Below are 23,069 nucleotides of genomic sequence, written 5' to 3' on the forward strand. Positions count from 1 at the left end.
ATCGGGAACGAAAGAAGAGAAATCAAAATGGAGGAAGTCTCTTGATACAGTTAGATAGAATGAAAGGTGTCATGTAGAACGTATTACAGAGTTGGTCAATTTACAATTGGAGACGCTCGCGCACTCCTTCCTCGTCCTTCAATGGTATGTCGAGGTCTGTGGGTGCGACGATTTTACGTCCAGTACATTATTGTCGACATGGCGGCGGCGCCACATCCGAGAAACGCGTACGTCAAAGCTCGCGTTTTGCCCGACTGGGCGAGGAATGTCGGGTTGTTGGTGTACTGGTTGGCGAGGAGTTCGACGATGCCAGTGTAAATCAAAATGCCGGCTGCCACTGCATTCATGCAGCCTTGCACCCACAGCGCAGTCGACGAGGACGCCGCGTACGTCGTCGAGACACCAATACCGAGCACAATACCGAGCGGCGTCGCTACTGCAAAGCCAAGTACAGTCCAGAGCGTGGTCTTGAGCTCTTCAAACGCAACAAGCGCCGAGGACCCGACCGCAACACCTTCAAAGAACTGGTGAAAGCAAATGGCCGTAAGGAGCGTCGTGAACGTTGTGCCAGAAGCGACACCGAGGTTGAGGCCAATGATGACCGAGTGGATCACGACACCAAGCTCAAAGATCAAAACAGAAATCTTCCGACTCGTCGGGTCCTCTGCATTGAGCTTTGGCACTGGCTCGTGGCAATGAAAGGGTGTCACTTGATGCAGCGGTGACGCGGTGGTGGTCACCCCGTCTTCGATCCTACGTAACGTGCTATTTGAGATGCCACATTCAAAGATCCATAGAGCCGTACGTAGCCAAATCACAAGCTTTGTTGTCGACACGCATTGGATTGAACCGAGCGACGAGCTCGGTTTGAAACCACTGGCTCACAAGCACGGCGGCGACCGCAATGACATTCGCAAGTCCAGGGAACGAGAGATCGAGGCATGGATCGTTGAGCGCGTCGTTGGCCGGCGGCAAGATGTGCACGAGTGCCGTCGCCAGCACAACGCCGACGCCAAACGCGCTGATGAAGGGCATCACCGTGACAAAGTGGCGCAAAATAGTAACGTGCTTGGTGGCCACAGGCGTCGCCGCCCCGAGCGCCGACAAGCCGAGGATGATAAAGACCGACGCGATGTGAAGACTCATGTCGTAGTCGTCGGCGCGGCCTGCAGCCACGCCGCAGCTTGCGTTCTTGGTCATCGCGCTGTGTGGGGACAACATGGTCGAATGGATTGTGTGGGAAAGTCCACCGCGGGCGCGAGTAGGGCTGGGGCTATTTCATATGGTTACAAACCGCCCTCGATTTTCGAAATTCCGAGGACGTCTCGACCAGCAACTGTGAAGTCAACGAACGTTCTTCGACGTCTAAAGACCAATGTGCTTACTTCAAGCACAAATTCATGTCGGAATATGCGACATGTCGAGACCAGGTCAACGTCAAAGGTTCTGTGGACGAGGTACATGCAGGTACTACATGTACTAGTACAGGCATGATCGCTGAGCAATGAAATGCAACGGCGGTTGATTGCACTACATGTGGACTCTGCGTGTCGACGAAAAGACTATCTAATCAAGCTAATGCGCGACAGGGGGATTCAGTGTCCAGCGATCGATGGCTTCGTCGGTGGAGCACTAGCGTCGACATTCCATCGACCACAATGCCAAACACAATAAACTCTTTTTGAAAGCTCTAAAATATGCTACTGTACAAAGCGATAAGTTCATCAGTCCGCGTGCAACTTCACGCAAATTGTCGCAATCCCAGTAGATGCCCAAATTACAACCCTACGTCTTACCTAGCCCTACCCTAGCCCCATCATACAACACCACGTCCCAGCGTTGAGATACCGGTAACCCATTGGTTTCTTCCTCATGCCCAAGCTTGTGCAGTGGCATCGCAGGGGCGCCCGTCAGAACTATGTAATCACGAGCTGCGGACACGCTAGCAGTACAGAAATGTGCTCATTCATGATAACTCCAAGCTAACTCCTGGAGACATGCTACTGTACCGAAGCGCAGTGCAACAGAAGGCTCGGTGCGTCTCCCGCGCTTCAAGCCCGTGTGTCATATTGTAGACAAGAGAACGCTAGCATCAAAGTACCCTAAGTCAATACGACATGAGTCATCTTCGAGTCGTGAGCCACGAGGCGCCTGCCTTCGCTCGTAGTTTGGTCATTGGACATTGCAGTGGCACGCAAAACATAGATACAAAGTCAAAACTAATATACTTGATAGATAATGCTTGGTTCCAAACGTGGATGGAGACGCTATTTCACGGAGACGATGGGCTACGCCGTTTGAGTGGGCGATCGGGTCCCACTGCAAACGCCTCGAGCCGCGCGCGCATCTCGACGTCGTGGATCTCGGACGCACGGAGCGCTGCGACGCCTGCCACATTCTTTTGAAGCATGTACGACCATGATTTGTCGCCCTGGCAGACAAATCTGAGCCCAAGAACGTGCTTGTGGTTTGCAATGGCCGATCGGAGCGCTTCGCAAAGGCTGGCCTTGTCAATAGCCAATTTTTTGCTGGTCGGCGACACCAAAAAGGCGTGGATCGTGTCGGCCATCTCGCATGCGCAGTCGTGCAGCACATCCACGATCGAGAGATCGTTGGCGTCACGCGGCTGGACGATCGGGATGCGCTCGAGGCCCGCCTTCGCAAGGAGAATGTCGGACGCACCACCTTGGAGGTCGAGGTTGCGGAAGACAGCGGTGGCTTCGGGCGTCGTCGTCGTTGCCGCAATGAAAGCCTCGGCAAACGTTGACCGCTTTGCAGCATCAAACGCGCGAAAGTACGCGAGGGCATCGAGAACGAGGTAGGTCGAGCTACAAGCGGGGGACACGCCCTGCAGCGGAGGGTGCTCTTCGTAAAATACGCGCAACTGATGGATCGCGTTGGGCGTGCGTGGTTCAAAGGCGTTGGCTGCGTGCATAAATAAGGTCGAGAGACCTGGCATTTTCGCAATGCCGCCCGTGACTAAAGCAGAGAAAAGCGCCGGGAGCAACGGTAGGCCAATCGTATGCCAGAGCCGATCGAGCACGGTCTCGGACGGCGTCGCCAGAGTAAGCGCCAGAGAGAGGCCGCGTACGCTGTTGAAGCTCCAGGCGTCCGACATCGTAGCAAGCACATTTGTCAGCGCTGCGCGGTACTTGTTGATGCAAAGCTGCGGGTTGCGCTTGACGACGGCGGCCAAAGATGGGGCAACCGTGTCGATGGGCTCGAGCGTCATCCAATACTCGACGCAGCGCTGGATCGAGTGGGTCGGGAAGCGGTACGCGTCAATTTCGGCACACAAGGTCGCGGGCAGCTTGCTCGTGAACCAACCGTCGCCGTCGCCCGACGTAATGTACGCTTCGAGGAGCATTGCCGGCGTGAGGATCGAGCTCATGTCGTCGTAGTCATAAAATTCGTCCGACGGAGCATTGAAGACTGCCATGATGGCCGACCAGCAGGGTTTGATGAGCTCTGCGGCAAATGCAACGTCCAGTGGAGGGCACACGGGGTCGTCCACGACGCCGGCCAAGCTTGCGACGAGCTGAAAGACAGGACCGAATGACATGGCATGATGAGTGCACCACCGCGCCAGCATGGTCACCAGCGCGGTCACCAAAGGTCCCCAGCCGACGGTCGTCAGCGTCGCATGAAGCCACGTGGCCACGCGCTCGATCGTCATCGTGTCTGTCAACGTGAGGTGCTCTGCGATAAAGTGCGACGTCACTGCCACGTCGCCGAGCGCCGCCAATGCATCGCAGAGGATCTCAAAGTGGCTCTTGTCCTCCGGCAGCGGGGGACGCGGCGCCTTGTCCGCCTCGTGGGATTGGTCGTCGCCAAAAAAAGGCACGACCGCCAAGGCAAGCTCACTGGGGCTAAAGGTGCCGAAGAGGCGGTCGTCCGCGCTATCGACCACGGGCGACTCGACAACGAGGCGCAGCGACGCGAGGGCCGTGGGGAGGCCGACGACGGCAGGTCGCGTGCGCTTGGGCCAGAACGCGAGAAACTTGGTCGGCTCAAAAAGGATCGCCCGTGTGTTTACGATCGTGCCAATGCGCTTGCCGACGAGGTTGCGCTGCACCGTCGATGGCACGTTGGCGAAAGGAATCGAGAGAGAGTCCACAATGAGCGTCGTCGCGTGGGGTGTGGCGCTGCACTGGACGAGCACGACGTCGTAGCTGCCTGCCGTGATAAGAGCATGAACGAGGCGGCGCTCGGCGTACGAGAGAGCGTCGGCGCTCCATGGCGTGTGCGGATGGTCGAGCGCGTACCCGAGGATCGTCGACGTTGGTGGCAGCAGTGCAAGCTCTTGGAGAAAGGACGCGGCGAGGTCGAGCACGGCCGGGGCAAGTGCAACGTTCGCCTCTTCGTCGACGGGAACGAGGTCGTAGACGAGCATGGACCGGGCGCCTGCGACGATCGGCGCAACGAGGATCTCGGCCGACGTGAAGAGTGCGAGGTAGCCTGGCGTTGCGACGTGGGTCAAATCGTTGAACGCCCAGTGGGTCCCGGCGTTCTTGGTCTTGAACGTCAAAGCACCGCCGCTGTACACGGACGGCAGCAGCACGAGCACGCGTCCAATTGCATCTGTACTGTCCGACGCGGCGCTCGCTGCGTCGCCGTGGACGTCGATCGCCATGTGCTTCAAGCGCAGCGCGACGGGCCCGCGGACCCCGAGGACGCCGTTGACGCTGGCGAGGATCGCGTTCGTCGTCGTTGTCGTCCAGTCCATGCTGTTGCATGTGATGCGCTCGCCGGGGACGAAGATCGCGCGGCCGTCGGGGACTGCGAGGAGCGCTTCCAGGCCCGTCCGCTGGGACTCGAGCACGGGCCATGCGAGCTGCTCGTCCATGCCATCGACGCGGAAGAGCGGGTCCACGTACTTCATGCGCTCGTTGGCGCTGTAGGCGAAGCCCGATATGTCGAGCATGTCGAGCACCGGGTCAAGCTCGGTCGCGTCTTCTTCCATCGGCTGGAAATCCGAGAATGAGGTCGATCTTTGATATTTATGGCACAACGCCATAAATTATGTAAATACCACAAATAATGACATGTGCATCTAATATGTTATGTACAAATAGAGTATTTGATAAATAGTATTACGATGAAATAGTATTACATTGGAATAGTGTTGTCTCAAATAAGATAAATAGTGTAAAGGTTCGAGTGACACACACGGTGGCGATCATTGATGGCATTCGATGCTAGGCTTTTCCTTCTACTGTCTTGAACAATTGTACGAGTACTATTCTACTATGATCGACTGGTGTGGGCTACGTAGTACAAGCGAAGAAGGCGAGGGTCCTCGTATGTCGTAGCGTCGCTTTGTTCTTAACGCGCCTCCAGCGCGACGGTCCGAGGCTCAAATTCGTATCCACAATCACCAATCCTATACCAGTTCAATACACCATAAACGCCAGCATCATTACCTTCAACGTCCTCTCGACAAGCTCGCAGAAGCAAGCACAGCAGTTGCCGGTTCTGGCTCTAACGCTTAACGTTATGGTGCACCAACGTCACTTGCCATGCACGCGCGGTGCCAACAACATACCGTTATTGGGCTCCCACATTCCAACCGTCAGCAACGAACGATGAGTCAACCGGTAAATGGCTCTAATTTAGTGGAATTGACGATTTAAATGTAATATTCAGAGACGCGGGCAAGCCCGGTCGTTTGGCGATGAATGAATTCGCTCTCGCGCAACGACGTGTGGTTGCGCTTGAAAAAGACCACCGGCAGACTCCGTGCGTGCTCGCACTGCGCGTTGTAGAGCACGAGGCGGCCTACCGGGCGCACAAAATGGGACGCCGCGCGACGCTTGGGCTGCGCTTCGTACCCGACCAGCTGACGCGTCACAACCGATCGGAGGTAAAAGTTCGTGGCCAAGACACCGCCGACCTCGGTGCATGCGATCGTAAACCGCGCATGCGTCGGAAACACGAGCTGTCCAGGCGCGGGCCTGCGAAAGCAGAGGCGCCCGTGACGGCCCACTGCGAGGTACGTGCCGTCGCTGCGCGTGAAGACGACTTCGTCGCCGTCGCAGACGCCCACCGCCGACGAGAGCGCGTGGAGCTTGAGTTTGTGTTCGACGCCGAGCATCGAACTGTCGAACGGAAAGCAGTCGACGCGACCTGCCGACCAAAAGCTGGCGCGTGGACTGTAGACAAGGCTGCCCGAGACCTGCATGTGGGTGTTGGACCATCGGAAGAGGAGGTGGATTGTATCGCCCGGGCAGAGCGACCGGCCCGGCGCCGGCGGGAGTGGCCGGGGCACGAGGGACAGAATAATCGGGTCGGACATGGCGCGGCGCACGACCGGCAGTCCAAGGGTCGAGGAGGCGGGCGGCAGCGGCGCGCTCTCACAGCGCTGCATGCGGTGGTTTGGACGCAGCTCGTCGTCGCTGCGCCGGCGTACGCGCGAGAGCACCTTGGCGTACGGGTTGACGCCCGGGCGCGGCAAGGTGCCGCTGACAACCGTCTCGCGCATCGATCCAAAGTGCGCTGAGGTACGCATCGGGCGGCGGCGATCCAGTGCATCGCGTTCGATCTGGATATCTCGCTTCGACGAGTGCCCACATGTGGAAACTATGTCTGGTAGGGGCGCCTTGGAACCAGATTTGTCTCGCAGCCCAATGCCCGCAGCCAGCCAACAACGTCGACAGCGAGCCGCCTACTATGGTCGTCGTCCTTGCTCGACACTTGCCGGTCCACGCGGGCCGTTCGACGTGGCAACGTGGTGCACGCGGCTTCTGCGCTTGGCAGCTCTGCCATGCGCTGTCACGCAACTAGGGAATTGCCCGTTGACAGCGGTCCAATCAACGCACGGGAATCACGTACCGCCGTGTGTGATTGGGCGCGTTTGTTTGGAGTATTACCACAGGAGCGCCATGAACGGGGTCCTGCCAAGCATGACGTGGGGCACGTGGATCGACGAAGGCGAAGCGCTGGCTGCGTCATCAACTCCAGCGCCAGTGCCCACGTCCAAGAAGCAGAAGCGGCGCCTCGAGCGGGGCATCTCGACCGCGCAAGAGGCCAGTTGGTTCGAAGAGGTCTTGGCGCAGGTCGAGGCCGCGGACGAGAACCTCCATGCGCGCTACTACCGCAACCCGATCCTGGACAAAACAACGGCGACGATTCCGTGGACCGAGTTGCCATCCGGCATTCATCCCAAAGACGGGCACTTGCCACTGCAACGCATTCAGAACAAGCGCCACCAAGTCGAGAACCTCGCCATCTTTCTGCAGTCCATCGTGCGGTACAATTTCTTGCCATGAGCGATCGTCCATACCTCTCTCGATATAAACGCTAGGGACGGCGACGTCGTGGTCGAGTTTTGCGCCGGCTCGGGCTACGTGGCGCTGCCGCTCGCGTGTCAATTCCCCAACTGCCACTTTGTGCTTCTGGACATGAAGCAGCCGTCGCTCGACATTGCGAGCGAACGCATTGCGCTCGCCTCTCTCTCCAACGTGAGCATCTTTTGCGGTCGCGTCGAAGGTACGTTCTATGATCTCGAGATGACCAGGAAGATGACGAAGATCGACTACGGTGCGGTAGAGTACGACGCGCCTTTTGATGTCGGCATTGCCCTCCATGCGTGCGGCGAGGTAGTACCTTTTCAACGAGGTTTGCGGTCGCCAACCTTGGTTAGGCTACGGACATGGTCCTCGACAAGTGTCTCAAGGCGGACGCGGCGTACGTGCTCGCGCCCTGCTGCGTGGGCAAGATCAAGCACTCGCTACTGGAGTATCCTCGGTCCAAGTCCCTTCAGACAGCCGTGACGCGCACCGAGTACGAGGTATCTAAGCCTGTCGGGGAAATTCCCTTATTCCGCGTACTAGATTTTGGCCAAGGCCGCCGACTTTGGCCACAACGGCCATAGCACGGTGGCGGTGAACGCAGCCAACATCAATCGACGGCGGTGCAAGAGTGTGCTCGAGACCGACCGCAATCTGCGCGCGATTCAGGTCTGACGACCGTACACTGCTGGTAGCACATTTCCCAACCAGACCATGTCTAGAACTGCGGGTACTCTGCGGCCATGTACATCATGCACCCATTCGATGCGACGCCCAAGAATGACATTCTTGTCGGGCTTCCTCGGCACCGCGACCCGGCACAGCTCCCACAAGCCGGCCTCTTGACGCCGGAGGAGGTTCATTTGGCGCTCTACGGCCGGAATATCGACGACCAAGTGCAGTAAACTGATGCAGGCACGGTCGTTGCCACCTGCTTTCAAATCTACCGTGAAATCGCGTCCGCACGGTAAATGCACGGTAATAGAGACACAATGGCACAGCGTAGCAGCCCGCGCTGGCCGTAAATCCGCGGAATCCCTCCACTAGCGCTGTCGTGGGACGTGGGGAACCCCATCTCCCCGGTTTTCAGCGCAGGTTGCATCGTATCAAACGGTAAAACCAGAAGCCCAGGATGCCACATACACAATCGACCAGAGCATGCGACAGACGCGTCGGTCGAACGGCACCAAGGGCGGCGCGGCTTGGTGCGGTGGCGGACCCTTCTCTCGCCGCCGTCGGCTACTCGGTTCCGTGCTTCCATGGCGACCACAGCACGTTCGACGAAAAGGGTACTTTAACCAAGATCCCAACTTCGAAATCCTGGGTTTGACTTGAAGCGTGTCAAATCGGCGCGGGAGCCACTCAGAGGCCGCCACGCCTTGCCACGCGCCCTTCAACAATTCGAAATTTGCCGATCTTCCGCCGACGACGGATGCTGGGATTGCGCATGCCACTCGGAGAACATACAAACTCCAAGATGTCCTTCGTCCGTCTTCATCATGCTGCCATCTGGGATCCTCGGAGATGAGTGTCTGTGGCCAAAAAGTCGAACCAAGAAATGGTTGGTCATATGGCGCGCGTTCGCTTGTATACTCTGGCCAAGTGACGACTTCCCGAGGATTTTCTTTGGCGTTCGACCAATCACACGCGTGGTCGGTTATCCGGATACCAATAGGAAGCTTGCGGTTTGTATGCAATGCCGGATAAGCCACGGCGTTGAACCGCGTGCCATACGCTTCTGCAGCCGCAACCCTATTGCGGATTTCCACCAATGAGATGCCAGAAACCCGCCGAGTCGACTTTTTGCGTGGTATACAAACATCAAGAGAGATCACGAAGCACTCGGCGTTTCTAATTGCATACAAACGTCAAGACGGAAAACACTTGGCCAAAATCGTAGCGATCCGCCAAGTTCATTTTCGAATTCGCTTCTTCCAGCGCAACTCAACCTCACAACATGGTCGCTGAACGCACGTTCCTCTTCACGTCCGAGTCGGTCAACGAAGGCCACCCCGACAAGCTCTGCGATCAGATCTCGGACGCTGTCCTTGATGCGTGCGTCGCCCAGGACCCCAACTCGCGCGTCGCTTGCGAGACGTGCGCCAAGACGGGCATGGTCATGATCTTTGGCGAGATCACGACGCGCGCCACGATCAACTACGAGGCGGTCATCCGCGAGGCCATCAAGGCCATCGGCTACGACGACCCGGCCAAGGGCCTCGACTACAAGTCGTGCAACGTCATCGTTGCCATTGAGCAGCAGTCGCCCGAGATTGGCGCCGCCGTTGACGGTGCCAAGGACGAAGACATTGGCGCTGGTGACCAGGGTATCATGTTCGGCTACGCCACGGACGAGACGCCCGAGCTTATGCCCTTGACGCACGTCCTCGCCACGCAGCTCGGCGCCCGCCTCACCGAAGTGCGCAAGAACGGCACGCTCGACTGGGTGCGCCCGGACGGCAAGACGCAGGTCACGATCGAGTACAAGCAGGAGAACGGCCGCATGATCCCGCAGCGCGTCCACACTGTCGTCATCTCGACGCAGCACAGCCCCGAGGTCTCGAACGAGCAGATCGCCGCCGACCTCATGACGCACGTCATCACGCCGGTCATCCCGGAGCAGTTCCTTGACGACAAGACCGTGTACCACTTGAACCCGTCGGGGCGCTTCGTCATTGGCGGTCCCCACGGTGATGCCGGCCTCACGGGCCGCAAGATCATCATCGACACGTACGGCGGCTGGGGCGCCCACGGCGGTGGTGCCTTCTCGGGCAAGGACTCGACCAAGGTCGATCGCTCGGCCGCCTACGCTGCCCGCTGGGTCGCCAAGAACCTCGTCCACCACGGCCTCTGCAAGCGCGTCATCGTGCAGCTCTCTTACGCCATTGGTGTCTCGCACCCGCTCTCGATCCACATTGACTCGTACGGCACGGTCAAGGAGGGCGTGACCGACGACGACCTTGTCGAGATTGTCAACAAGAACTTCGACCTCCGCCCCGGTTGCATCCAGCGCGACCTCAAGCTTAAGCGCCCGGTCATGCAGAAGACGGCCGCTTATGGCCACTTTGGCCGCGACCACGAGGACTTCACGTGGGAGACGATCAAGGAGCTCAAGCTCTAAATCGCTTCGCAGTGAAAAATAAAAATATATCCACGTTTTGTCCATTAAACTCATCCATATCTTGCACCTCGCGTATAACACGCCATGCCACAAGTTAAACAATGGTATAACACAGCCGTGGAGCCGAAAGTGCAGTTTCGGTTACACGGCGCAGACAGGCGGCTATGGACGTCGGCGCCCGCGTCCGCGTCTTCTGGGCGTCCGAGGACGCATGGTTCGAGGGCGAGATCACGGCCATTGACGATGGCAGCATCCACGTTCTCTTTGGTACCGAATCTTGGCACGCGATGATGCGACCACGGGTGTAGACGACGGCGACGAAGGCGAGTACGAGCCTGGTGACCAGATTGAGCTTCTGGCTTCGTGCGATGCGTATATACCCCTGCCCATTCGGTGCTCGGTCTTTATTTATGGCGGACGTACTAGCGATGACGATACAATGGACGACGAACGCGATCTCGCAAGCAGCGAACTGTAAGCACACTAAGAACTCCTCTCTTCTTATTGTGGTCGTTGCAGGGCGGCCGAGTCGGACAACGACGCTGCGTCCAACGACGACCTGAGCCGCCCCTCTTCCTCGTACGACGACGATAGCAACGATGTATGGTCTTACGGCTCATGGGCTAGTCGACTACGCGATGATGCCATCGAGATGGACCTTCCGGATGATGACCTCGCTGTAGCTGCCATTGCCATGCTCTCAGCAACCGACGACGACGATACGAGCGGAAACAACGACCCGACACCCAGCCTCGCAGCGTACACCGCTACTACCGGCTGTCACAGCGCGAATACCACATCTAGGAGCGAGGCGTACTCGTTTGCGGATGACGACGATGCGTCCGTTCCGGTCGCAGCGACAGATGCGCTTCCGTCGCCACATAGTCCAGTGCCACACCAGCTGCAGTGGTGGCGCGTCCGGTTCACAAAGGACGGGTGCACCGAGACCGGCGTTATAATCGACGTCTCCCTCCCGCTCTTGCACGTCGACCGAGGTCTGTCCATGCCTGGTGTCAAGTAGCTGATGCTCAACCATGTATGTAGATTTGGCGCGGGGCAGTCTAGTGTACCTCGACGTCGACCTCGACACGATCGAGTATATGGAGCGCACCAGCGTCTTTGCCTTCACAACAGTAGCGGCGTACGTCCTATTTCACTTGTCGAAATGTTGTAGCAAGGTGATGTGCGTAGCCCCTCGGTGCTTGCGCGTCGATGCGAGAGCCCGCCGTTGCTGTCGCGCAACCCGCTTGCCGGCTTGGATATGACGACGACGGACGTGCGCAAGAAGCTGCTGCAATACGCCAGCTTGATCGAGCACTGTCTGTGCGCCAAAGACGCATGGCAGACTACGATCGCACTGCACTTGGCCGAGGTAGTACGCTGCCTTTTTCTAGTCGATAGATCCATTGTATATGTACTAGCACCAACGACTTGCCACGTGCTTTCAAGACATGCAGTCGCCGGACCGCGGGTTGCGCCTCGCTGCCGCGCGATTTCTCTGTGCGTTGGCCCACGAGTCCCAGCGGAATCAGTCCCTTTTGCTCCAGTACACCTCGTGTATCGTTGCGAAGCTGTACCGAGAGGCGTGGCGTAGGTACAACGGGCTCTCGGTGCTCTGTCTGCGTATCTTTTCGATCCCGAGCCATTTCCAGCGCCACTATGAAGCTCAGTGCCGCCTCCAGCGCGCCAGTCCGACCCAAGACGGGTTCCTCCACTACCTCACTGCCTTTGTGCGAGACCGCATGCGGCCGCTCCTCGCTCGCTTGCACTCGTGCTACGACGCACCCGAACGGCGTCTTCCCATGGTCTGGTTCAGCGCCCATTGCCCAAAATCAGCCGAGAACGACGATGACGATATCGACGCGATCGGTGGCTTTGGTCATGACGTCTCAACCGTCCCTGATCCCGACACACACCTTATTGGGTTTGTCCTTGGACGGGACCCTGCGTGTGTCCCCCCCACGGCCTTGACCAAGTCCGAGGTGCGTCGACAATAACCTCAGCCTTTTCCTAATTCGGTTTCTCCGAGGTGGATACGATGGCCAAGCTGTTTGTCGTCTCCCCGCCCAACGCCGTACCTCGACGCGACCTCGTCACGAAGCTTGATTGCTATGTAGATAAGCGTGCTCCAAGAAGCGCAGATGCTCCTCGGGACGCTGTCGCCGCCCGTGAACCGGTTCGTCGTACGCGACAAACTCGCCGCCTCGCCACTCGTGCAGCACCTTGTGGACGATATGGACATGGGCGTCATGGGCGTCGTCGCAGCTCTCGATGACGTGGCGATAGTCGGATGGCGCGATCTCTTTTCGTATCTGAGCATGCGCTTGCACCTCGACGCGCTCGGAGCCTTGTTTGACGCGGCGTGGGTCGCCGAGCTCGTCGGCGTGTTCCGCTCGCTCTTGCCCGACTTGAATCGTACGAGCGTTTGCGCTGTTGGTATGGTTGATGATGCTCTTTTGGCTGGTGTAGCCTTGCTGCGGCCCACGACGTGGGTCTGGAACGTCGAGCTTATCGACGCGATCGAGCGGCACTCGGTCCTTGTGTCGGACTTCCGCATCTGCGGCGCGCTAGAGAAGCTCCATGGCGTCGCGCTGCGGCCACTGGGTTTTCTGTGCTTGCTCACAGCGCTGCGGCAGTGTCTCTTGCCGTCACCGACCTTTCAGCCGCGCAAAACGTTGAAACAAGCTACGGCGCACCGCGTCACGAGCCGCCTCACGTCGCAAACCACCGACGAGCGCGTCTCATCGGCGATTGCACGCGCAAAGGCGGCTGTATGTAGCCTCCAAGCCACGCAGTCGCACCGCGCCCGCACCCACCCGCGCGCCACGTACCTCCGCCACGTCTCGAATGTGGACACGATTCAAACGTATGTGACGCAGCAAGCGCACGCGCTCGAGTCGGAGCTGCGCGACTTTATGCGCGCGCAGCGCGACCCGCCACCGTCTCCATCGTCCTCGCCGCCAACGCATGATCCGAATGCTAGTTTACAGCCCCATCTGAACGCTGTGCTCAGCGCGCGTGGGCAGGACTTGGACGCGATAGCATCGGCACTACATGTTGAGAAGATGGAGCGGGCCGACGCCAAGCGCCGGACTGTCCAGCGGAATAAAGTCAAGTACGACACGGAGATGGTCATGGAGTTGGTCGAAACGTCGTGTGCTTGTAGGTTGCAGCGAGAGCAAGCCAAGATCGCTGCAGCCATGGCCGCCAAGGAAACCAAAGCACAAGCACTACGGGACGCGATCGAAGCCAAGAAGCGACTGCAGCAACAGCAAGCGCACCGACGCCACGCATTGCGACAAGCCCGCGTGGTCGCCCAGCTCCAGCGACAAGAGTCGTCTGGCGACAACAACAACAGCAATACGGCACATCCCAAGCGACCTGCATCGGCGCGACCGCAACGCAGCGAGCCGCACCGACCAAAGGAGCCGACGCGACCACGGTCACCGCCGCCTCGCCTGTCGTCACCGACGCGCACGCCACGTCGCCCACGGTGTCAGTCGGCGCGGCTCATCCGAGACCGGTCCACGGCCTTTGGCAACATCATGTCGGACCTCCAAAGCGCCGAGCTGGCGGCCAAGAAGGTGCACGCCAAGAAGCTATGGCGTGCGATGCGAGCAGACGAGAAAGCAGTCGTTGGAAAGTACGCGGTACGCTGCTGTTCCGCGTGATGCAATCTGTACAAAGGGTGGATGGTAGGGACCGCCACCGACGCAGCCAGCGACCGAGACGCACGAGACGCCTCGATTTACGCGCATGTCGTTCTTATCGCCAACCAAAGCGGTGTCGACCACGCCGCTCGAGCTACCGCTGGCAAACGAAGCGACGTGCAAGAAGCTGGCGGGTGAACTCTTGCCACCCGAGGTGCGTCCGCCCGAGATCCACGACGCTGCGACACCAAGCTATGTCGTGCTCGCCAAGTACAAGCGGACGCTGAGCGACACGCAGCGCGAGCTCTACAAAGGTACGACCTGCCTACTCTGAGCGAAGTCGCAGGATACGAGGGTAGCACGGTTTGCGACGCCGACCTCCAAGCTCAACCACCGGCTCTCGTGCGCGGTGCAGGAGCAGTACGTGCACATGACGCGGCGCAAAGAAGCGTGGGACGCCTTCAGTGCGCAGTCCCATCTCTACTCGGACGATCCAAATCTGCTCAAGCGCACAGAGCTCGGCCACGTCATTCGCAGTGTGGGTGGGTCGAACCATACAGCGCAGGAAAGCGCGTCATGACGAGCGATGCCTAGGTTTGCAGGTGGCACCGACCACTCTCGAAGCCATTTGCCGCCGCCTCGACACCAAGCTCACGGGGTTTATTGCGTGGCGCGACTTTTACGAGTGGTTTCAGGGCCAAGACGAACAGCGCGCGACCTCCCGCAGCCTCCGCACGTAGCACATCTCTCTCGCAGCAACGCTTGTACCATTTCTTGGCCCATTAATGACACCCACCATGCGTCGTAGCAAGACTAGCATGTATAGTCAACGAGGTCATTCGAGACACCATCAGTTGGTTTCGGCGTAGACACTGCAAAGGGCCTATAAGCTGCGCATCGACCCTTGACACTGGCTCACCACGCTCCACGAGGTTGGGCAGACCGCGGGCTGGGTGCTTTGCCACGAAGAGTGGCCCTTTGTTGCGCAGCTGGTGGCTGCGAGCTGCGCTGGCGATAGGTCATGGGTCTTTATTATTGACCCATGGATAGGTTCAGATTCTGGCGCCACCGACCACAGATTCGTAGGGGCACACTCTAAGGACCCATGCTCCCACGTCGTCCTCAATGCTGGAGCTCCACATTTCCGACAGCCATGGTATGCGTAGGGTATCGGAGCCTCAGAAGGAGGTATTCTAGCGCTGCTTGTTGTCGGGACCGGTATGAGCCGAAGCGTCGTCGAGCACTGACGCCACTTGCACTTGGTCGCCATGCATACTGAACGCAAATGGTTGTCAAAGTTGAAGTTGCCTTTTTCCGGATACGCTTGCGGATTGCTATCATTGTGGCCTGGCGATCGGGCCGATCATTCCCCGACCTGCGATGCTGAGCTCGACCGCCCGCCGCCTCACCCGCCCTTCCTGCCTGACGCGTGCGAGCAGCCATGCTGCCACCAGTCTGCCGCCGGCCCCCGCCGACTATGACTGGGACGCATTCCGGGCCAAGGCGCACCAAACCATCGACTTTATTGTCGACTACAACAAGCGGCTCGCAGCGCGCGAGCTGCCCGTGCTGCCGTCGTGCGAGCCGGGGGATGTGCGTCGTGCGCTGCCGTCGCACCCGTCCGAGACGCCCGTCGAGTGGTCGCAGATTCTGGCCGACGTCGAGAAGGTCGTCGTGCCCAACATGACGCATTGGCAGCACCCCGACTTTATGGCGTACTTTCCCGCGCAAGCCGCGCCGTCGGCGATGCTCGGCGAGCTCATGGCCAACGCCATGAACCAGCCGGGCTTCAACTGGATCTGCTCGCCGGCCGCGACCGAGATGGAGCTCCACGTCATGGACTGGCTCCGCGAAGCGTTTGGGTTGCCCGAGGCCATGTCGTGGCGCGGCTCGGGTACGGCTCTAGCGTTCTGAAGGATGATATTCATGACGTGTATGGCGTAGGCGGTGGCATCATGCAGCCGAGCGCGACCGAGGGCATGATCGTCGCGCAGGTAAGCGCCCGCACGCGCAAGCTCGCGGCCAACCCGGGGCTCTCGCTCGACTCGCTCGTGAGCTACTACAGCGACCAGTCGCATTTCTGTGTCGAGAAGGCGAGCAAGGTCCTCGGTGTCAAGCATTTGCGCAAGATTCCGTCCGTGCTGGATCCGTCGACTGGCAACTACGCCATGGACCTCGACGTGCTCGCGGCGACGATCGCCGATGACTCGGCGAACGGCCTCGCGCCGTTCTTCGTGTCCGGCAACTATGGTGCGACCGGTGTCTGCGCCGTCGACGACATTGAGGCGATGGCTAAGATCGCATCGGAGAACGACATGTGGCTCAACATGGATGCAGCGTACGCCGGCGTCGTCGCGCTCTTGCCCGAGATGCGGTCGACGCTCGGCGGCATGCACGTCTGCGACTCGCTGCTCATGAACGGCTCGAAATGGTTCCACCTCATGTTCAACTCGAGCTTCTTCTTCTTCCGCCAAAAGGAGCATGTTGTCCAAGCCCTTAATGCGACCGGCGCGTACCTCGAAAACAAGCACACGGCCGACAACAACGTGTTTGACCTCAAGGACTACCAGCTCGGCCTCGGCCGGCCGTTCCGCGGCCTCAAGGCGTACTGCACGATCCAGAGCATGGGGCTTGAAGGCTTCCGCGACGGACTGCGCCGCCATTTGCAACTGGCGACGTACCTCGCCGACGAGCTCCGCAAGCACGAGCGCATCCACGTGATCCGAGATATCTTTGGCCTTGTCTGCTTCCGCGTCAAGGACGCCGACGATGCGACCAACATGGCGGTCATGGAGCACCTCAACAACGTCGAGGGCATCCATATGGTCCATACGGTCACGGCGGACCACGGCGTTGTCCTTCGCCTTGCGCTCTGCCACCCGCAGCTCACGGTCGAGGACATGGACCGCCTCGTCGCCAAGGTGCTGCGGTCGCTCCCCGATGCAAACAAAGTGGCCGCCGTCGCCTAAGACAGATCGGAGCTTTTGAAATAGAAGGTGCAGTTCCTATAACATATTTGAGGTTGACTGGAAAGCCCATCGAGCAGCGAGTGGGAGCTAGACGAGCAAGTCGATAGACGGGTGGACGCAGAGGTTTCTCGACGGTCTAGGAGTGGATGGCATTGGTTTCGGTATATACTCGACGACTACTGAGGCACTCGAGTTAACAATGTAGCTTGATAAATCGATACTAGTACATTTCATCAAGCTATAAAAGATCTAAACACGGCGTTTGGGCTCAAAACTACAGGACTGTACTGTAGACGATGCAACCAAAGAGTACGACAATGATGACGGCGGTGCGTCGACCCGCGCTCATGGCAACGGGCGGTGGCGTCGTGATTGGCTGCTTGGGGGCATCTTCGCTCGCCGAGTCGGTTCGGAGACTCTCACCGACGTAGAACACAATATTTTGGAACTCTAGCGCGGAATCCTCGGGAGAATAGGTGTAGCCACCGCTCTCGGGGGGATTGGTGTGACCACTGCCCTCGGAAAAGTTGCCAAAGGTCGAGACATTAAACCCACTGCCGCTCGTGACAGAACTGCCGCTGCCATTGGTTGAGCCATTCCCAATGCCGGCCGTCGCACCACTTTGATCGTCAACCACGGTCGGTACCACGGAAGCCGAGTAGGTATTTAGGGACTTGGGGCAGCGCGGGTTGCCCGGCGTCGACTGTAGGCTGGGGTTGAGGCACTGCCCGAACGCGAGGTAGCACTCGTTTTGAAAAAAAACGGGGCTCGTCACGCCGTCGGTCGCGCAGATCTTGGCCCGCGTTGCGTTGCATGGGCGGACGCTGCGGGCACACGCTTCGTACGTTGGCTGGCTCGCATTGTACGAGCGCGGGCAGTCGTCACCAGCGCAGGGCGTCGGACACGCAAACGACGCGACAAACTGGATTCGGGCATCGAGGCGCCGGGCGACCTTGAGGTGAAAGTAGCTGTTGTACGTGACACCATTCGAGCCGCAGACCGGGCGCACGGCGTCGACGCCAACGGCGTTGAGCTGCTCCAGAGCGACGACCGGGCACTGGCCGTCGATCGGCGCTGCGTAGCATTGCACATTGCGGTCCAAGCACTTGGCGTAGAGGCACTCGCACTGTGAGCCGTAGCGCGTGCTGTTGGTCGGGTCAAACACGGCGGCCTTCGGACCGTACGTGCTGCACATGCGGGTTGGCGACGTATCGTTGCGGCAGACCACCGAGCTGTAGCACACCGCATCAACCCACGACATTTGGAGCGTGAGCAAGAAGACAAGAAACCAATGCTCCGTCATCGTCGTGGAAAGTGATATTGTGCAAGAGTGGAGGCGCTCAAGGCTGCTCGGACGACAGTGTCCCGGATACCGTCCGTTGATTGTCGACTCCGACTGGAACAACCAGAAACGCGACGAGACGTTGTTGCGATCACCGGGAGCTCGGTGGCGAGATGCAAAAATGTCAACTCGTACACTCAACCATTAACTTGCGTGAAATTGTATCGAAGACTTGAAAGCGCACCGTTCGCTCGTCTCCCCCGCACCTTCTCGCACCTCTTCCTTTGGATCAGTAGAAGGACACACTTTGTAAACCACAGTAGTTGTTCTGTTTGTACGGAGATAGAGGCGCCGTCACTGCAGTCCAGACGCCAACTACCATACGACCAAGCAGATCCGATGACGCACCTCGATCGTCATAGTCACATTGGTATCGTTCATGGACAGCGCGGTTCAGTACACATCATATCTCGGCCACGCCGCGCTCGATGCACTGAGCCCCCTCGCCGTCTCACTGCCCATCAGTGAGTATGTCACCGAAGCCACCGTCACGACCATGTACACCAAGCTCATTGCGATCGGCTGGATCCTTGTTTCCAAGCTCGCGGTGGCCATTACCTTGCAGTGCTACATCAAGTACCTTGGCCGCACCGACGACACCAAGGCGCACCGGACCGCGCTTGTCGTGGCGCTGCACGGCAGCAGCAGCGAGCAACTACTCACGCTTTACGAGGGTCGACGGCAACTGCCAGGTGCCATCGTCGCAGCCGTGGCCATGGGTCTCCTGTCACAACTCGCTGACCTCGCCGTGCCGCTCTTGGTGAGCTCGGTCGTCGTCGCAAGCGAGATGAAGAGCGACGGCTCCGACTCCTTTGTGCGCGACCACATGCTCTCTTACGACCCCGAGTTGGGCGTCGATTTCAACCTCTCAATGACTTTGCACAAATCGATCCAGAGCAGCAACATGGTGTCGTCCATCTCGAGCTCCATGGTCGAGTTAGCGGCGGCCGGTGTCTTTGCCGTCGCCAACAGGAACCGAACGTGGACACCGCGCCATGGCAACCGCACACTGACCGTCGCGCCATCGCTCGTCCTTCAAAGCGATGCTTTCACTGGCATTTACGTGCACCCGGGCGTCCAAAGGGTCATCGACGGCACGGTCGCCAATGGGTCGAGTCGGCAAGCACTCGAGTTTCTGACGCCGGCGCTTCTCGTCTCGCACCGGTGTGGCCTTGTCCACTTAGAAGATGCGGCAACGCCGGCACGACTGAACAAAACCGATCCGTCGAGCTACCCGTCGTGGTTTGCAGCAGCCATGGGCGAGCCGTGGCCACCGCAGATGCTCTACAACAGCTCGGGCACGGCCAACGCAAGTCTGATCTATCTCAGCGGCATCACGACACCCGACAACATTGGTCTTGACGTCTCGACATCGGTGCCGAATGCAGCCAACGAGCTGCTCTTTGGGGCGATTCGAACTGTGAACGCAACGTACGCGCTGCCAACGACACCGGTCGCTGCCCTCCTCGGGTACGACTGCCCGGGCACCGTAGTCACGGGGTTTCTTCGCATCCATATCAACGCAACCGACGTCCATGTTTTGTCGATCGAAAACCAAACGGCAATCTCCAACCTCGGAAGCGCGCCAAAATCTGCTGCCACCAAAGATTCGGACAAGTATGAACTGACGTACAATGACGTCGTCACGTCGGGGGGCATGGTCCTCGGTGCGCCTGTCTACTGCGGGTGGTTCCTCCTACAATTGCAGTGTGGCAACTGCACGCCAGGTATCGAGAGCCTCGCACAATTGCTCGGCCTCGCCGTGACGCTGGAAGGGACCATGCAAGGCGCGCACTGGATATCGGTGGGCGGGACTCAGTCGGCGCTGGCGGCCGTGTCGCCCGTGTACTACGCTGGACGAGACGTGTACGTGCTGCGGGTTGTTGCCAACTCGGCGCTCCTCGTCGCCGTTGGTAGTCTTGTGGTGCTTTTGACGGCGATGTACGTTCTCGGCGTTGTCCAAGGGCGACGCACCGAAGGTCTCGAGGATCTCACGGAGCTCCGGTCGTTTCGAAAGTGGGATGGAGCGGGCGCTACGGTGCTCGGCCACGACGCGTACCTCACGATTGCACCCCACCACGCATAGAGCTTCTAACGACGACGACGACGGATCGTAATGCTATTTACTCGCAGATTGGGTTTGTCCATCATTCCTGAGGTAACCCTTTTACGAGAAAGAGCGTGTCCACGGGTGGCGGTGTGCGCCGCACCTTCTTGGATTCTTAGGACAAAAGATCGCCATCCCGTCGCATTGTCGCCGCGGGGACATCTCGTGTGACACTGATTCGCACCACGATATTCGAAATGGGCAACGCGCTCTGGCGTATAGACGTATAGACTCATTTTGACTACCGCATTTCAACGAAAACAGATTCTGTGCTGCCACGCCATCATGACAAAGATAGAAAAGGTATCCACTGCTGGCAAAACGTGCGCTTGAGCTGTGCGCTTGGTGATTTGTTCCTTCCTCGTGAGAACCGTCGATCTATTTGCCCGAGAATCGGAGTCGCTTCCTCGTGTGCGTTCCGGGGCGCGACATATGTGTCCTACGCCCCGTCGTCAGTCCGCCACAGAGCCCATTCCATATTTGTTTTGGCCGTGTCCAGCAACTGGCAGACAGTAGGTACCTTCCGATAGGCTGTGCAATGTCACTGTCTAGCAATCGGCTCATAGCGTTTGCCAGTCACGACTGCCAGTCACAGAGGGTGTATGAAAGAATAAGGTGGGCAGCCACCGACATGCCAAATCTTGAAACTGGCTGTCCAGTGGCATGGTCCAGCGGATCTTTTCCCAAATCAAATAGCGAGGCTAAACAAACGCAATGAAGCCACGTCCTTACCTACCAAATGGCTCATACGAATGCTCTGTGGAGTTCAACGAGACGAAGATGCTAGGTTATGGTGCGCTGTATCAAATGTCTATGGCACAAACGACTGCCGGCTTCCACACGGGCATGATCTTTTGCGGTGCCCCCTATTTGTTGCGTGCTCTTAGTCAGAACGTTGTCAATCGTGTTCGAAATTCGGGTGGCATGAGCTGGCAGCGTCCAAGCGCAGGAATTCAGATTCGAACTTCGATTGAGGCCAGAGAGATGGCCAGCAGGTCCGAGGGCCAACACTTGGCTTCGTCGCAGTTTGACATTTGCCGAGCAAGACACCATGGCGTTCCTGCGCACGCTTCTTCTCTGCCTCGCGATTGCAGCGACGAGCATGGCATCGGAATGCGTCGACGCCGACTTGACCGCGATCAACGCCAGCGCCTCGGGCTGCTCGAGCTTCAACATGACGACGTCGACCAACAGCTCGAACTTTGGTGCGTGGGATGTGTGCGCGACAGCGGCGTGCCAGAACCTCCTCACGCTCTACCGCAACTTGAACTGCACTGTGAACGGCCTCTCGGGCAGCGACATCGCTTTGATCACGTGTCCGGATACGATTCTTCGCCCGCGCTACCGCCACCATCACGACGATCATGGTTGGGGCGATGACGACGACGACGACGAAAGCAGCTCGGTGTGGAACACAATCGTTCCGATCGTATTTGTCCTGTGTGTGGTCGCTGTCGGCATCTTTGTTTACAAACGCCATGGCCAGCAGATTCGCCAACGTCTCGGGTGGACGCCCAACCATTCGAACTCGTACTTTGCCGCTGCGACCGCCGCCGACGCCGACGTCTCAAACATCAAGTTTGCGGTGGCGAGTCATGGCACCGCTGTCCTTGTGCCAACAGTGCAACTCCAGGGCATCCAAAAAGATGCGCCGGCCGCCGTGCCACCCTCTTCCGTATAATCTCGAATACGATCTTATAACTCATCCACGCATTGGATTTGTCGGAAATCGCTAGCAAGGGTATTCCCCCTTGTCGCTAGCCAGCTACGTAGCTAGCTAGCTCGATCGATGGGTCGATGAATGCGGACACCAACACATCCGTTTTGAAATAAACTTGGGGTTTAACCTCGATCGATCTCTAATTGGTGGCTATTTCGACTTGCACAGCAGCCGTCCTTTCTATTTGCATGTGTCTTGCCTCTCTATCTAAATATACGACTCGAGATGGCGGGCCGGCAGAACCGTGCGACGGCAGCGCCCACAACTCAACTCGCCACCATTTGCATCATGCTTCGCTCGTTCCTTGCCCTTGCTCTCTCGTCGGCTGCGCTTGTCGCGGCGCAGGAGCTGGCGCACATGTCCATTTCGATCGAGTGGGCCGATCGCTCGCATGGTAATAGCACTACATATGGATGAGTTTGATCTAGTTTGTAGCCAACTCGGCGTGCCCTCGCGCCGACTCGGAGCTTGTGCGCCAGGGCCTCACCGCATACGCCTTCCGGTCAGCGAACGACACTAGCAACGCGTGCGGACACTGCATTCATCTCTGGACCAACACGGCCAACGTCACGGTGCAAGTCACCGGTACTGTCAACTGCTTTGCGATTTGATAACGAAAGTCTGTGGTGCAGATGTCGACGTCGCGATCGACAACTTTTTCGACTTGGAGATTTCGCGCAAGGCGTTTGCTGTCTTCCAGGACTACGCCGTGGCGGGCGCGATCCGCGGTGTCAGCAGCGTCCCGGTCCCGTGCCCACCGTAGTCAACCTGTCCAAGTTGTCTGTGGTACTTCAGTGGACGTCGTGTAATAACGACAACTTTGATATGTTTCTTCGTGACGCCTACAACTCAGCCTCCAGAAACGGGGGAA

General features: G+C 58.6%; 11 protein-coding genes across 12 annotated transcripts; 7 read left to right on the plus strand and 4 right to left on the minus strand.

The window, feature by feature from the left end:
* Positions 1 to 22: 22 nt before the first annotated feature.
* Positions 23 to 1,229, minus strand: SDRG_02933 (hypothetical protein). Its single transcript, XM_008608542.1, has 2 exons — positions 806 to 1,229; positions 23 to 753 (listed from the first exon to the last, which is right to left on the minus strand). Exons 1-2 carry the CDS (start codon positions 1,219 to 1,221, stop codon positions 174 to 176), a joined length of 996 nt encoding a protein of 331 aa, XP_008606764.1. The 5' UTR covers positions 1,222 to 1,229; the 3' UTR covers positions 23 to 173.
* A 977-nt stretch (positions 1,230 to 2,206) lies between these two features.
* On the minus strand, positions 2,207 to 4,968 carry SDRG_02934 (hypothetical protein). The gene has a single exon (XM_008608543.1). The coding sequence runs from the start codon at positions 4,961 to 4,963 to the stop codon at positions 2,273 to 2,275; it is 2,691 nt and encodes an 896-aa protein (XP_008606765.1). The 5' UTR covers positions 4,964 to 4,968; the 3' UTR covers positions 2,207 to 2,272.
* A 626-nt stretch (positions 4,969 to 5,594) lies between these two features.
* Positions 5,595 to 6,772, minus strand: SDRG_02935 (hypothetical protein). The gene has a single exon (XM_008608544.1). It carries the CDS (start codon positions 6,506 to 6,508, stop codon positions 5,630 to 5,632), a length of 879 nt encoding a protein of 292 aa, XP_008606766.1. The 5' UTR covers positions 6,509 to 6,772; the 3' UTR covers positions 5,595 to 5,629.
* A 41-nt stretch (positions 6,773 to 6,813) lies between these two features.
* Positions 6,814 to 8,363, plus strand: SDRG_02936 (hypothetical protein). Its single transcript, XM_008608545.1, has 6 exons — positions 6,814 to 7,249; positions 7,304 to 7,488; positions 7,549 to 7,598; positions 7,643 to 7,789; positions 7,833 to 7,958; positions 8,012 to 8,363. The coding sequence occupies exons 1-6, from the start codon at positions 6,882 to 6,884 to the stop codon at positions 8,192 to 8,194; spliced, it is 1,059 nt and encodes a 352-aa protein (XP_008606767.1). The 5' UTR covers positions 6,814 to 6,881; the 3' UTR covers positions 8,195 to 8,363.
* An 809-nt stretch (positions 8,364 to 9,172) lies between these two features.
* On the plus strand, positions 9,173 to 10,463 carry SDRG_02937 (S-adenosylmethionine synthase). Its single transcript, XM_008608546.1, has one exon. It carries the CDS (start codon positions 9,247 to 9,249, stop codon positions 10,408 to 10,410), a length of 1,164 nt encoding a protein of 387 aa, XP_008606768.1. The 5' UTR covers positions 9,173 to 9,246; the 3' UTR covers positions 10,411 to 10,463.
* Positions 10,464 to 10,574: 111 nt separating this feature from the next.
* On the plus strand, positions 10,575 to 14,909 carry SDRG_02938 (the record flags this gene model as incomplete). Of its 2 annotated transcripts, none has more annotated exons than XM_008608548.1 (17): positions 10,575 to 10,677; positions 10,719 to 10,782; positions 10,837 to 10,884; positions 10,930 to 10,989; positions 11,038 to 11,169; positions 11,215 to 11,405; positions 11,455 to 11,551; positions 11,602 to 11,782; positions 11,832 to 11,956; positions 12,005 to 12,392; positions 12,440 to 12,484; positions 12,528 to 12,825; positions 12,880 to 13,525; positions 13,577 to 14,060; positions 14,110 to 14,374; positions 14,415 to 14,602; positions 14,655 to 14,909. In XM_008608548.1, the coding sequence occupies 16 exons, from the start codon at positions 10,575 to 10,577 to the stop codon at positions 14,417 to 14,419; spliced, it is 3,132 nt and encodes a 1,043-aa protein (XP_008606770.1). In that variant the 3' UTR covers positions 14,420 to 14,602; positions 14,655 to 14,909. The 2 variants fall into 2 exon arrangements, with proteins under 2 accessions (XP_008606770.1, XP_008606769.1); XM_008608547.1 differs by having other exon boundaries at positions 14,420 to 14,602.
* A 475-nt stretch (positions 14,910 to 15,384) lies between these two features.
* Positions 15,385 to 17,087, plus strand: SDRG_02939 (hypothetical protein). Its single transcript, XM_008608549.1, has 2 exons — positions 15,385 to 15,954; positions 16,005 to 17,087. Exons 1-2 carry the CDS (start codon positions 15,441 to 15,443, stop codon positions 17,027 to 17,029), a joined length of 1,539 nt encoding a protein of 512 aa, XP_008606771.1. The 5' UTR covers positions 15,385 to 15,440; the 3' UTR covers positions 17,030 to 17,087.
* Positions 17,088 to 17,303: 216 nt separating this feature from the next.
* SDRG_02940 (hypothetical protein) lies at positions 17,304 to 18,332 on the minus strand (the record flags this gene model as incomplete). The annotated part of the gene is made up of 1 exon (XM_008608550.1): positions 17,304 to 18,332. One exon carries the CDS (start codon positions 18,330 to 18,332, stop codon positions 17,304 to 17,306), a length of 1,029 nt encoding a protein of 342 aa, XP_008606772.1.
* A 418-nt stretch (positions 18,333 to 18,750) lies between these two features.
* Positions 18,751 to 20,505, plus strand: SDRG_02941 (hypothetical protein; the record flags this gene model as incomplete). Its single annotated transcript, XM_008608551.1, has 1 exon — positions 18,751 to 20,505. The coding sequence occupies one exon, from the start codon at positions 18,751 to 18,753 to the stop codon at positions 20,455 to 20,457; it is 1,707 nt and encodes a 568-aa protein (XP_008606773.1). The 3' UTR covers positions 20,458 to 20,505.
* Positions 20,506 to 21,455: 950 nt separating this feature from the next.
* On the plus strand, positions 21,456 to 22,341 carry SDRG_02942 (hypothetical protein). Its single transcript, XM_008608552.1, has one exon. It carries the CDS (start codon positions 21,530 to 21,532, stop codon positions 22,157 to 22,159), a length of 630 nt encoding a protein of 209 aa, XP_008606774.1. The 5' UTR covers positions 21,456 to 21,529; the 3' UTR covers positions 22,160 to 22,341.
* A 49-nt stretch (positions 22,342 to 22,390) lies between these two features.
* SDRG_02943 (hypothetical protein) lies at positions 22,391 to 23,045 on the plus strand. Its single transcript, XM_008608553.1, has 3 exons — positions 22,391 to 22,592; positions 22,634 to 22,783; positions 22,831 to 23,045. The coding sequence occupies exons 1-3, from the start codon at positions 22,424 to 22,426 to the stop codon at positions 22,959 to 22,961; spliced, it is 450 nt and encodes a 149-aa protein (XP_008606775.1). The 5' UTR covers positions 22,391 to 22,423; the 3' UTR covers positions 22,962 to 23,045.
* Positions 23,046 to 23,069: the final 24 nt, after the last annotated feature.

This window comes from Saprolegnia diclina (genome assembly GCF_000281045.1).
Source record: "Saprolegnia diclina VS20 unplaced genomic scaffold supercont1.7, whole genome shotgun sequence".
NCBI lineage: Eukaryota > Oomycota > Saprolegniomycetes > Saprolegniales > Saprolegniaceae > Saprolegnia > Saprolegnia diclina.

Bases quoted from the DNA above. Each gene is read 5' to 3' on its own strand.
- SDRG_02943 (XM_008608553.1), top strand. From the start codon at position 22,424: ATGGCGGGCCGGCAGAACCGTGCGACGGCAGCGCCCACAACTCAACTC. The intron at 22,593-22,633 runs GTAATAGCACTA...TCTAGTTTGTAG, and splicing joins GTGGGCCGATCGCTCGCATG to CCAACTCGGCGTGCCCTCGC. The intron at 22,784-22,830 runs GTACTGTCAACT...TCTGTGGTGCAG, and splicing joins CGTCACGGTGCAAGTCACCG to ATGTCGACGTCGCGATCGAC.
- SDRG_02939 (XM_008608549.1), top strand. From the start codon at position 15,441: ATGCTGAGCTCGACCGCCCGCCGCCTCACCCGCCCTTCCTGCCTGACG. The intron at 15,955-16,004 runs GTACGGCTCTAG...TGTATGGCGTAG, and splicing joins CATGTCGTGGCGCGGCTCGG to GCGGTGGCATCATGCAGCCG.
- SDRG_02937 (XM_008608546.1), top strand. From the start codon at position 9,247: ATGGTCGCTGAACGCACGTTCCTCTTCACGTCCGAGTCGGTCAACGAA.
- SDRG_02933 (XM_008608542.1), bottom strand. From the start codon at position 1,221: ATGTTGTCCCCACACAGCGCGATGACCAAGAACGCAAGCTGCGGCGTG. The intron at 754-805 runs GTACGGCTCTAT...CACGTTACGTAG, and splicing joins AAAGCTTGTGATTTGGCTAC to GATCGAAGACGGGGTGACCA.
- SDRG_02935 (XM_008608544.1), bottom strand. From the start codon at position 6,508: ATGCGTACCTCAGCGCACTTTGGATCGATGCGCGAGACGGTTGTCAGC.
- SDRG_02942 (XM_008608552.1), top strand. From the start codon at position 21,530: ATGGCGTTCCTGCGCACGCTTCTTCTCTGCCTCGCGATTGCAGCGACG.
- SDRG_02934 (XM_008608543.1), bottom strand. From the start codon at position 4,963: ATGGAAGAAGACGCGACCGAGCTTGACCCGGTGCTCGACATGCTCGAC.
- SDRG_02936 (XM_008608545.1), top strand. From the start codon at position 6,882: ATGAACGGGGTCCTGCCAAGCATGACGTGGGGCACGTGGATCGACGAA. The intron at 7,489-7,548 runs GTACGTTCTATG...ACGGTGCGGTAG, and splicing joins CTTTTGCGGTCGCGTCGAAG to AGTACGACGCGCCTTTTGAT. The intron at 7,599-7,642 runs GTAGTACCTTTT...AACCTTGGTTAG, and splicing joins CCCTCCATGCGTGCGGCGAG to GCTACGGACATGGTCCTCGA.